Source organism: Mercenaria mercenaria, chromosome 11, assembly GCF_021730395.1.
Source record: "Mercenaria mercenaria strain notata chromosome 11, MADL_Memer_1, whole genome shotgun sequence".
NCBI lineage: Eukaryota > Metazoa > Mollusca > Bivalvia > Venerida > Veneridae > Mercenaria > Mercenaria mercenaria.
Genome location: NC_069371.1, coordinates 61,244,101 through 61,256,589, shown reverse-complemented (window position 1 = coordinate 61,256,589; position 12,489 = coordinate 61,244,101). Strand labels below are relative to the sequence as shown.

At 35.7% G+C, this 12,489-nt stretch overlaps 1 protein-coding gene across 1 annotated transcript; it reads right to left on the bottom strand.

The window, feature by feature from the left end:
- Positions 1 to 4,613: 4,613 nt before the first annotated feature.
- LOC123532936 (uncharacterized) lies at positions 4,614 to 8,503 on the bottom strand. The gene is made up of 3 exons (XM_045314556.2): positions 7,885 to 8,503; positions 7,263 to 7,460; positions 4,614 to 5,511 (listed from the first exon to the last, which is right to left on the bottom strand). Exons 1-3 carry the CDS (start codon positions 8,414 to 8,416, stop codon positions 4,763 to 4,765), a joined length of 1,479 nt encoding a protein of 492 aa, XP_045170491.2. The 5' UTR covers positions 8,417 to 8,503; the 3' UTR covers positions 4,614 to 4,762.
- Positions 8,504 to 12,489: the final 3,986 nt, after the last annotated feature.

The window sequence follows — 12,489 nt, the reverse complement described above, 5'->3', positions numbered from 1 at the left end:
CAAATGCACGTTGCTACATATAGATGTCAAGGACGTGACATTAGCTTTCCAATGGCACCCAGATCATGAAGTTTCCTGATTGTTGTAAAGCTTAGTGGCATTTGGTTATGACACCGTCCGCGAGCCAAGGACGCCGTTTTCGAAAACTTACATGTATGAAAGTAACGTTACATACACTGATATTTGATCTAAAGAGTGATTTTGCCTTGTGGTCAAACTTAGTCAACTTTAATCCTATTGAATTAGTTACTTTACCGTACATCATATGATACTTTGACTTGACTGTACGGATAATATGCTAGATAGAAAGATACACTGCTTTTTAGGTATTTTAAGACCTATATTGAGCCAGAAATCTATTTACCTGCTCAGAACCAGAAAATATTACTATGCAGGGAAATGCAAGCAAAATTATAGACAGTGATGTATGTAAATGTTGTAACATTGCTGCAATGCAGTAAGGGGTCTACAAAAGGAAAATGGCAAGCGAATGTTTTCCTGTTTTTGTATTTTTGTCTAAGTCGTCTCTCTGAGAAACTTTGTTTGGAAAATTTCAAATGTACCTATACTATCTATTTCCGTTATGTTTCTGAGGATTCCTTTGGATAAAAATATATGTAGAAGTATCGAATGATGATATCGATTTCCCGACTATGTATAGAGATGGTCGCAACCCGAACATTTACCTAATGTTTCTGAGTTAAATGACCATTTTTTGCAAGATAAACATACTACATGTAATGGTACAAAGTCTTTACTAGACTTTTAAACGCAATGAAAGAGAGCACAAACAAATTAGAATTACACGATTGTTGCCTATCTTATACCAAAGTAAGTAACGAAAATGTGTTTATAATGTTACATAAGTTTGTGATTTTCGACATGGCGGTGCTTATGCTCAACCACAGTGCATTACATAGAAATGCATCTTAGAAAGCGTTCCGCAAAATGAAATAAGCAAGCGCCAGGTTTCGTATTTTCTGTAAAGTCGACCTTCTGTAAAGATCTTGTAAAGGAATTTCAAATGTTCATAATACTATATTATTTCTTACAGGTATATATTCGTAAGAATTCTATTTGATGAACAAATTATATAGAAGTTTTTTTTTATAGTTGAATCAGGTAGATATGGCCAAACATTAAGGAATATAATCTTAAAAAGCAAGGTAAGAGAACAGAAACAAATTAACACACTGACATGCCCCTATATGCTTTGAAAATGCTTCTATATTCATGTTGAATTTGTTATATATTGACATGGTGGTGCCTATCCCCAATCACAGCGCATAATGTAAAAATGTATCTCGCATGTTTAGATTTTCAATTAAACACACAGAGAAGAATTTCCAATTTGATATATAAGTTTTATAAAAGATTCATTTTTACACCGCCGCTCCAACAGATATTCACATTATGTTGGGGTTGCACCGCTTATCTGGATTCATATGCAAAATGTTTCATACTCTTGTCAAAGCGTCACGTTAGCTTTTAAATGACATCAGTATCATGAAGTTTGTTTTTTTGAAAGGCGTAGTGATCTTTGGTCCTGCCACCGTTTGGGAGCCCAGTTCATAGACTTTATTGGCTCAACTCGAAGAAAGTACAGTTACATCTTATATCTTACATAGAATATTGATTACGCCATGTGACCGAACTGTTAGCCAACGTAAAACCTAATTAATTAATAGTCTCATTCTATTTCTTACAATATAATGATTTGGGACAATGTGTTATAAAGATAAACTGCTCTTTTATATATCTGTAATTCAGACAATTCCAGACCTAATACATATACCTTCTAGAATATCACTTTTAAAGTTAGCTCAATAGGGAGAGCGCAGATCTACGGATCTTGGGGTTGCGAGTTCGATCCCCGGGCGCGGTGTATGTTCTCTGTGACGATTTGATGAAAGACACTGTGACTGAAATCATTCGTCCCCCACCTCCGATTTATGTGGGAAAGTTGGCAGTTACTTGCTGGGAACAGGTAGGTACTTGTACAGAATCCAGGAACACTGGTTAGGTTAACTGCCCGCCTTTACATAACTGAAATACTGTAAAAAAGGGCGTTAAACCCAAAACAAACAAACAAACAAAAACACTCTTTTAAATACCTTTATTGACTTAGAAAACTATAAACCTTTCAAAGCCCTGCAAGGAATGAGAACCAGATTACTATGCAATGACGTGCAAGCTAGATTGTACACAGTAATGTAAATACAGGTTGTTCAATTGCCCCAGCTTATCAGGCTGTTCTTAAAATGAAATTGGCTAGCGCCTGTTTTAGTATTTAAGCTAAGTCAATCTTCTGAAAAGTTTTGGTAGAAAAACTTCAATTGCTGATATATTTATCATTATCGTTTAATTTGTAAGGATGATTTTATTGGATGAAAAAGTTACGTAGAAGTATTGAATGACTTAAATGATTTCCTGACTCTTCAGAGAGATGGTCGTAACCTGAACATTTACCTAAGTAGCTGTGTTAAAAAGCAATCTTCGTCAGATACAAATGGCTAAATGTAAAGCACTAAAATCGCTCTATAATTTTATAAGTAATAAAAGAGAACAGAAACAAACTAGAATGTTAACCATGTTGCATATCAACATGTCCTTGTATGTTGCAAAAATGTGCTTATAATGTCACATATATTGTATATCGACATGGTGGTTCTAATCAGAGTTCATAACGTATTTTGCCAGTTTAGATATTCAATTTAAAAGCTTAGGAAAAGTTCATATTTGTTATGTGAGCTCTACAAATATTTAATTGTAATTCGTTCCAACGCAGATTTCTTTCGCTTTGATCATACTTTGTTACCGTTAATCAACCGATTTTTCTAGATTCAAATACAGAATGCTACATACTGTTGTCAAAAGCGTCACGTTGGCTAACACATAACATTGATACCATGAAGCTTTCGCATGTTTGTAAAGTGTGGAGACCTGTTGTCATGACACCTTTTGGGAGCCCCGTTCAAAGATTTAAGGAAACTAAAGCTTCATACACTAATACTTGATAAAGGACACTAATTTCACCTTGTGGCCAAATCAGTCGTCAACTTGAAAGCTAACGAATAAATTTCTTAATCTTAAATCTTATGATACTATGACTTTTATACAGTGAGAATATGCCTTAACGAAAACTGTTTTTCACACATGTGAAATCAAGACTTTTCAGGACCGGATATATACACTTTCTAATATTTCACCCATTTAAATTTTCCTATATTTAAAAATTTACAATAATTAGAGTCACGTCTTTTATTTGTTTCAATAGTTATACTTCGAAGTCCTTTATAATATACAGAGGACATAAAACGGCACTCTTAATTAAAAAAGCATGATAGATAAAATTGTTCACACGTAACTGATTTGCATTACATATTATAATTGTGCTTTATATGAAGGTAAAATATGCGTTTCACATTAATAAATCTTATTTGATTATGAATACGTTTCCATATGTTCTGCACATTTTATGCTGCACTTCGCACTAATTAAGCATTTATACACCATTTGAGCAATTAAAGCTGACAATAATCCGATCTAATTTATAGACACAGAAATTTGTACGTAGGCAGTGGAAATAATGGTCATAAATCAAATGAGGTTGAAAAGGTTGTATATTATCTTTTTAAACTGAATAAAATGCAAATTGTGACTGTCATATCGAAAACATTTAAAAGTTTGTTTGTTTTTGTTGCTGTTGGGTACAGAACTATAGGTAAAATCTAAAAGATACTTCATAAGAACTTGTATCGGAATTTGATCCTCTTGCTGTTTGTAAACCATTTAGGGAACAATGTAGCTGTTATATTATATGTAATATATCACAATACAAACAAATATGAAAGGCTTATAAAAGCGCCTACGCGCCCTAACGAAATTTTGGAAGTTTGCCAAAGTGATACGAAAACTTAAAAAAATTCGTTATAGCGGGATGATGCGAGCGCTAGGACGACACAACGAAATGTCCTAAATCAGCCAACATAAATACTGAAAATAACACAGCCAAAACAATCTAATGAAAAATTATCTAAACTAAGCAAAACTTCCATCTGACCAAACAATGTGTAACCAATTAATAAAATTTAATGTTTTATCTTACAAGCAGTTTTTGCAGATATGTCAAACGTATGTTCATACGAAATGAAGTTACATTTCAATATCCTCAGTAACGTCAAATTGAAATAATACATTTTTACTGATTTTCTGATTATCGCGACAGAAAATGCAAAAGAATAATTTATCAAGGATATGATTTTAGGGACTTTTTTCCGTATAAAAGCATGAGTGATAACACTTACTAGGAATATAATTATAACTTTGAAGTCTCCATCAAGTTAAATGTGACCGACTTGAAATTTGGTTATGTGTTTATAATATTCGATAGAAAAATGTACAGAGGTTTTGAAAGAGCAAATGGTAAAGCTTTAACTGAGTAAAGTTTGATAGGGACACCTTTATGAATAACTGACACATTAAATTTGATAAAGCTCCGATTAAATAGTAGAAGCACTGTATAGTATAATAGTGTTAAAGAAATTTAAAGATAATCTGGAAACTGTATATCAAAGAGGAAAATAAGTGAAACACGAGACAATTAATATTTCTTGTATGTAAAATATAACGAAAACCATGTATAGGTCTGTCAGAGAAACTGGTGAAAGGGACACCCGAATGAATAGCTGATTAATATAACGCGAAAAAGCTCCAATAAATGAAAATAACTCATATTCGACAGTGGAAGTTGTTATAGTATCTATCTATTGAAGACATTCCATATTCGCTTTCTCTGCACTGGAATAATCAATGTCAACACATTTCCACAAAGAACAAATATACCTAAAAGTAGAAACCATCGACTAGGATCAGTATCAACCAGATTCAACCATATCGTATTCCAAATCATTGCACCTGCATTCCCTCCAGCACCTACGAATCCTGCAACAAGACCAACACGTCGTGGATGAATGTATGGAACAACGGCGAAAGTAGAGCCTTCAGACATCATGGCGAGTAAGCTAAACGCAACCATAGCTATAATTGCTGTAGGTATTGTCTCCATTCGGCTAAATACAATCAGCATTACACCTTCTGCAGTCATACATATTATTTGCGCCAATAGCCGACCAGGGATTTGTAAGTATTTCCTCAACAAATCGGAAAATATTCCGCCCAGAGCTCTTGCAAACAAATTTATCAAACCAAAGAGGGAAGCAATTAGACTTGCAGAGTTCTGTGATAAAATACTGCATGTATTTTGATCATCTGACGGTGCAAAGACTGTGGCGGTTGTCATGTTAGTGGTGTTATTGGTTTGCATAACGTCATGTGAACCTTCTTCACAATCTTCCTTTTCAAATTTATACAAGAAGTACAAGTTCATAACTGTGTTCACGGCTATTTCAACACCAAAGCAAAGACCGTATTGGATGGCAAGAACTGTCACCGTTACAATCAACCAGATCTTGTCCCAAATCCAATGCTTTCCACAACCATGTTCTGTATCTGTCAAAAGAATAAGTTTTTGAAGGCATTATTCTGCCAGTATGTTAGCCACATAAAATGAATAAATCATATTTGAATAATCGTACATGAAACAAACTAATATTAATTCGCCGAAAACCTCAGTAACTGCTGTTCTGTCAACCGCCTATTAACCTGATGTCAACAAGACACATCACAAATCAACTTATTTAAAAATAGTTAATATAAATCAATGTTTCATACATACGTTTATTATTTAACATTTGCCCCTCAAATTTAGCCCCGTAAGACGTCAACATGTGAATAGATTACAATTAACGAAGCAACTTGACAATGATGAATGTAATTATCGGCATTACACAGTCAAATTAGCGACTTAATAAATAAATTGAACATGATATAACAATATATCTGCATTCTCATTAAAAAAAAAAAAAACCACAGTGCTTTCATATTCTTTTGAGCATGCATTTTAATATCTCTACCACGTGGATGAGACAAGACATTTCAGTATCTATTCGGAATGAAGTTGACTTGCCATATCAGAATATAAAGGTATTAGATTCAATTTTGGACTGGGATTTGAAATCAAGACCTTCATATAAGATTCATTATAGCAACCATTTCATAATATAAACGTTCAAAGGTGTTTAACATGAAAAAGGCAGCAACTCAGGACATTAAATCCTTCCTCTGCCATTACAGACACAAGCGATGTGACCAAAGGAACAGTGTGAGAGAAAGACCCCAGAACAGAGAAGGATAGGTTTTTAAATACAATCATATCCAGCCTACTGAGCCTAGCTCTTTGCAAATACTAGTAGACAACCTTGTTCTTCAACCTGCCGGGTGTATTGTATCTATACAAGTGAAGATTCCTTTCCTGGAGAGAACCAGCACTGACTTCTCACATGTATGGAAGACTCTCAAGACCCTTTCCAAAATTTCTTTGCCTTGACCAGAATTCAAAATAATTTAAATGGACAGTTCCTGTAACAACCCGCCTGCTTAGCTCAGTAGGTAAGAGCATTGGTCTATGGATCGCAGGGTCGTGAGTTCGATCCTCGGGCGGGGCGTATGTTCTTCGTGACTATTTGATAAACGACATTGTGTCTGAAATCATTAGTTCTCCACCTCTGATTCATTTGGGGAAGTTGGCAGTTACTTGCGGAGAACATGTTTGTATTGGTACAGAATCTAGGAACACTGGTTAGGTTAACTGCCCGCCGTTACATGACTGAAATACTGTTGAAAAACGGCGTTAAACACCCGCCCCCCCCCCCCCCCCCCCCCCCCCCCCCCCAAAAATGTCCTGTAAAAATACCTGGCGTAATGGCATTATTAAGTAAATGATGTAGATTAGAATTGGATATAGCCTCTAGGTTTTTGTTACATGAACGAACAGTTCTATAAGGATTTATATATTAAGGAGACATGACCTGTAATTCGTTAAGTGGTATTAAATCATGAAACAAAAAAGAGTTGGACTATCTTGTACATATGGAACGTTGTTCCCGAATTTGTGTTTGGTAGAGGAAATCGAGTTTATCGCTGAACATATCATAGAAATGTACAATTATAAACATGTTCCACGTACAGCAAATACTTTTTATTAACTTAGGTTTGTAGTTCACACAACATAAAGGTACCCTGAAGATGTACTTACCACACACAAATATTTCAGCTCGATCATTTAATTTTTCTACTCCTTAAGAAATAAACAAATGGAGGTGTAAATTTAACCTAGTGAGTTACGTTGTATAAGAACTCACATTTTTTATTCAGTTCAACGTCTGTGTTATCAATCCCTTGCTGTTTAGTTTTAACTGCATATTGAACGTTGTCATCATCTACACAAGAAACCTCTTCATAAACTGGTTTTGCTGCAACAAAGATGTCCATTTCGGGAAGCTTCCTAAGCGACCATTTACCTTGTGGACAATCATCCGAGGTCCAAAGAATAAGAATGCCTAAAACACCATGTACAATTAGGGTAAAAAAGAATTATATCAACGCTTTTTATATCTTTTTGCGTTTGAAAAGGAAATACATACAACTTAACAAATAGGAAAGTCTGTTTGTTTAAATAGCACGTACGCCATTTGAAATTTTAATGATTGAGGATGGCCGCAGATTCATGTAGTATCATCAAATCTCAAATCTGAGTAGAAACACATGATGGACCTATATGGCGACCACACTTAATGATGAGGGATGGCCGCAGATGCATGCACTATCATAAGACCACCTCAAATCTGAGTACAAGCACCTAGCACTTTCGCACATACAAGTAAAACTAAAACTAATTTGGGTAATGTAGTTAATACGTAGATATAGGATCAACGTGTTTCTTGTATGTTTTATATATAATATATATGTTAAACTTATACTGACCAAATCGAATGAGAATAACGGCTGGGATGACGAGAGCAATTTTCCAAGCAAGGAATTCATCCGCCCCGCATATCTTGACCAGTTCAAATAGGGCAGGCATAATTATGAACGTGAACCCTCCTCCAAGATTACCCCAGCCTCCAACTAAGGCATTGGCGGAACCAACGATCTTCACATTGAACGTAGCAGATGTCCAGAATTGGCAAGGTATAAACGAGCCTCCAAGTATACCAACACAAAGCCGTACTATGATTAGACCTGTTCCATTTTTTATTAAACCAGAAAACGCTAGCGGGATTGCACCTACAATCAGCAAACTAGACATCACTCGTCTTGGACCAAATTTGTCACACAATGGACCAACAAAGATACGAACAGCCAGTGTTGCGGAAATACTTGCAATACCGGATCGTGCAACTTCTTTTTTAGAGAGACCAAGTTCCTTCCTTATCGTTGGTATAAGTGGCTGAATGCCAAACCATGCTGTAAAAGCAATAAAGAAGCAGAACCAAGACGTATGAAAGGCGCGCATGTGTGGCCGTCGTAAACTACATATTCGAAAGGAATTGGCTTTTCCTAGGTCGTCTTCTTTGATACTGTTGGCTTGTATCTTTCTGAAGATCCCATAACAGCGGCTATTTTCTTTTGTTTCCTTCATGCTTTTTTTTAAATCTGCAAATAGAACTGTTAAAAGCCTATCAATCGGCGCACTGTTACTTTTGAAAATTATACACACTGAATACAGTCCGCATTGTTAATCTATCAACAATTATCTATTAAAGACCTCAAAACAATTATCCCTTTTAAAGGAAGTATGTGAAGAACTGTTCTATATAACATTAACAAACCAACTTAATAAAAACATAAAAAAGTAGCGTGAAGTGGATTTAAAGAATGAATTTTATACTAACAATTGGCTGATTATGATGTGATTATGTCAGATTTGGAAATAAGAGACAAAAAGCGAACATAATTCATAGAAATCTTTAACTGATACAGGTTTAGTTAACTATATTAATAATTTCTCTATAACGTCTTGGCTCCTTTCAGAATACATCCAAACTTAAGTCGAACCCTTAATTGTGTTTCTCTTGAAGCGCTTTCTTTTAAAAAGGACTTTATTAGAACATACGTTTATTGTTCTTTAGGCTTTCTTTTTAAATAAATCAACAAGAGCACCTTTTCTGTTTTACATATCATGTCATCTATTATCATTACGTGTGTTAACGATGTAACTGACGGAGGTAAGTTTTATTTACACTGTTCTGTGACTTTAAAACACGATTGGAGTTAAAAATGAGTGCGTACTCTACCTCCGGTTTAAACTTCCGACTATTGTTTTACTTCTGACCGTTCCGAGGCAATACGTCATTGTCTTACTGTATTTTGTTTTCGTTTTGTCCCCGTTGTCTGTACTGTATGTGTTACTTTTTCTATGTACTTTTTATGTAAAATATACTCATGTGAAAATAAATGTTCTTGTTGTTAGTGTATTGATTTACCACTGACACTTTCGAGGCTTCGTTTTATCCTCGTTGTCTGTACTGTGTTTTACTTTTTTCTATGTAGTATTTATGTATATCAGCGACTGTTTAGACTCATTTCTATTCGCTGACCCAAACTGTATTCTCTCTGCCGTCGTAAATTATATCTATAAATGACATGTGATCTGCCAAAACGTAAAATGTGTCCAGAAAATTCTGAAATTTGAACGTTATGCCAATTTTGGAAAAGTGCCGCAGGCACTTCGACGATGCCGCAGCCCCTTCGAGGTTCCGCAGGTACTTCTAAAAGTATCGGGGCATAAATCTGGCCCAAAACTAACCAAATCTCCAATAACTCGCCCTCGTACGAACACGCAAAATGATGTTGTAGAGCTACACCGGCGCTGGGAATACAAAATACTTGCGAAGACTATTACATTATAATCGCTCCTATTTTTTTCCTGTTCGGTCTAAAAAAAATCCATTTCGAAAAATGTTTCATTTTTTACGATGGACAAACAAATAACAGAGAAGTGATCCCTGTGTCGTTCTGCTACTCTGTAACAGCGGACATAATTGCGATTCATACCAATACGGGCTATTCCGATCACGTGACTGGTACACCGAAATGCACCCTGATGTTTCGATCGGGCTATTTGACATGTCCCGCAAATGTACCGAATTGATGCGCGTGCAGCTAGCCGCCCGACTGAAACGAGTACAAATTGGCGAGATTGGTGTGCTGGGCGAAAACGGGGTATACAGTCGAGCCCACCTAGTAATACACTTACTTTACGTTTCATTTGGTATGATAGGCCTATCTTTGGATCAAACCTGCTTTTCAGCGGCACAACCTAGAAGAAGATAAAGAAAGTAGATGTGTGTGAAAATGTGTTTGCACATACTAATGATCAAGTGTGTTCCCGCAGAAAAGAGAGAGACAAAAATAAATAAAGAAAAATCCATAATGTTATCAGATCAATATATAGACCAATCTGACTAAAGTACTTGATCTTCTAAACGAAGATCTGAGAACGACCCATTCACAAACTTCTTCTAAACTGACTGCTAAACTAACTTGTTGTTTGATACTTCTTCAAATGCATTAGAAACGTTCGTGAATATCAGTTAGGCCACACTAAATTAATTATAGGTTCTTCAGTTTTTCAGAAAAATATATAATTGGACAAGCCAGAGCAAAAAATGGAACCTCTTCCGAAAAGTAAATTTTTGAGACCGAACAGGAAAAAAATAAATTAGGAGCGATTATAATTGTCTTCGCATGTATCTTGTATTTCCAGCGCCGGTGTAGCTCTAACTTTCACTGTATCACATGGTAATGTACGGGAAGTAACGGTATCCTTTGGTAGTGATTTTAGAACATAATCTGTTAAAAACGTCAAGTAGGTTGTTCCAAACATATTTTGATTTCGTTTGTTCTGTTGCAAGATCTCAAAAAGGCAGGTGAAGAACAAAAACTAAAAACATCTTTATTCCATTTTCTTGAAATAGAAGCGCTGCATCTGACCAATATGACATCATTTTGGCGTAATCGTACGAGGGCGAGTTATTGGTCAGTTTTGGGTCAAATTTATGCCCCGATACTTTTAGAAGTATCTGCGGAACCTCGAAGGGGCTGCGGCATCGTCGAAGAGCCTGCGGCACTTTTCTAAAATTGGCATAACGTTCATATTCGGAACTTTCTGGACACATTTTATGTTTTACAGGTCACATGTCATTTATAGATATAATTTACGACGGCAGAGACGATACGGTTTGGATCAGCGAATAGAAATGAGTCTAAACAGTCGCTGATGTGAAACAATCCACGTTTGATTCCCAACTTATTTGTCCTTGCGTTTCTAGGAGATTGATCATTTGTCACTAAATTTAGCATGGATATGTACATAAGATATATCTATACTCCGCTACATTCCCCGATTTTTGAAAAAATGCTCCATGCAGTAACAAAATGACAAAAATAAAAAAAAATCACTCACCGATCTTGCTTGTTTAGTAAACATTGGCGAAGTACCTGTGGTACCGGAAGCGAAGTGCCTTCATTCCTCGTCGCACAGGCGGTACCACAGGCACTGTTTAGTACCGGTGTATATGTTCATGTGAAAATAAACTTCATTGTTGTCAGGCTTAAAGCGAATTTCACTACATAATGTACAGCTTATATCACAGGAGAGGGGACTGTTTCTGTCCAACCTTCAACCTTCAACACTTTTCGTTGCAACCACTTTTCCGGTCCGATCTTAAATGAAGCAAGTCAGACTATTTTAAAATTTAAAATTGACAGGTAATATTTTCCTTAGTACTTCAGATTTATATTGCTCCGTGAACGCTTATTTGTCATAAAGAAATGCGCTAATACATGTCAGTAAAGTACATTGAGAAAGGACTTCCCTAGCGTGACAATGCGATGATCATAATGTTCGCAATGTATTCTGGAACTGTCACGTGATCCTTTCGTTTGACTTCCTCCAAAGTTTAAATTTTGGAGCAGAGTCGATAGCATTAAACAGAGCAATCTCGCAAGATGAGAACAAAATATGAAGTAAGTAATGGTAAAGTAGATGAGAGGATATGTAATGGGTGCAAATTTGTTATTGATAAGTGAGTTACGAAAGTCCCGGAAAATGTCATGACCCAGGAGACGGTTTAGTATTTGTTGATATATCGAACACCAATAATATATAAGGATTTGGAGAGACTATAGATGCTTTATATCAAATGTGATATTTCATTTTTGTGTGATTTCTTTTCAAACTTTAGCTGGCACGATCCCTCATAACTGCATTAAAGCCTTTGATTTGTGAAAGTATGACTGCGTCCGCTTATACTCTTAGTATTCCTCTTTTTTGTTAGGAACAATCCTACAAATTTTGATCAAACTGAACTAAAGGTTTTTAGCAGGTATCCTTTTATCTATGTATAATTTTGTAAATGCTAATTAGTTACACATCCATACAAGTTCAGGGAATCTGCATTCTTGGAACTTTATCATTATTATTATTATTATTATACCAGATTTATATAGTGCCCTTTTCATGATAAACACGTTCAAAGGCGCTTTACATGTAGCAAACGCAGCCACACAGGGCGCGAAATTCAT

Bases quoted from the DNA above. Each gene is read 5' to 3' on its own strand.
- LOC123532936 (XM_045314556.2), bottom strand. From the start codon at position 8,416: ATGCGCGCCTTTCATACGTCTTGGTTCTGCTTCTTTATTGCTTTTACA. The intron at 7,461-7,884 runs GTCAGTATAAGT...ATGGTGTTTTAG, and splicing joins CGTTATTCTCATTCGATTTG to GCATTCTTATTCTTTGGACC. The intron at 5,512-7,262 runs GTGAGTTCTTAT...TTCTTTTGACAG, and splicing joins CGTTGAACTGAATAAAAAAT to ATACAGAACATGGTTGTGGA.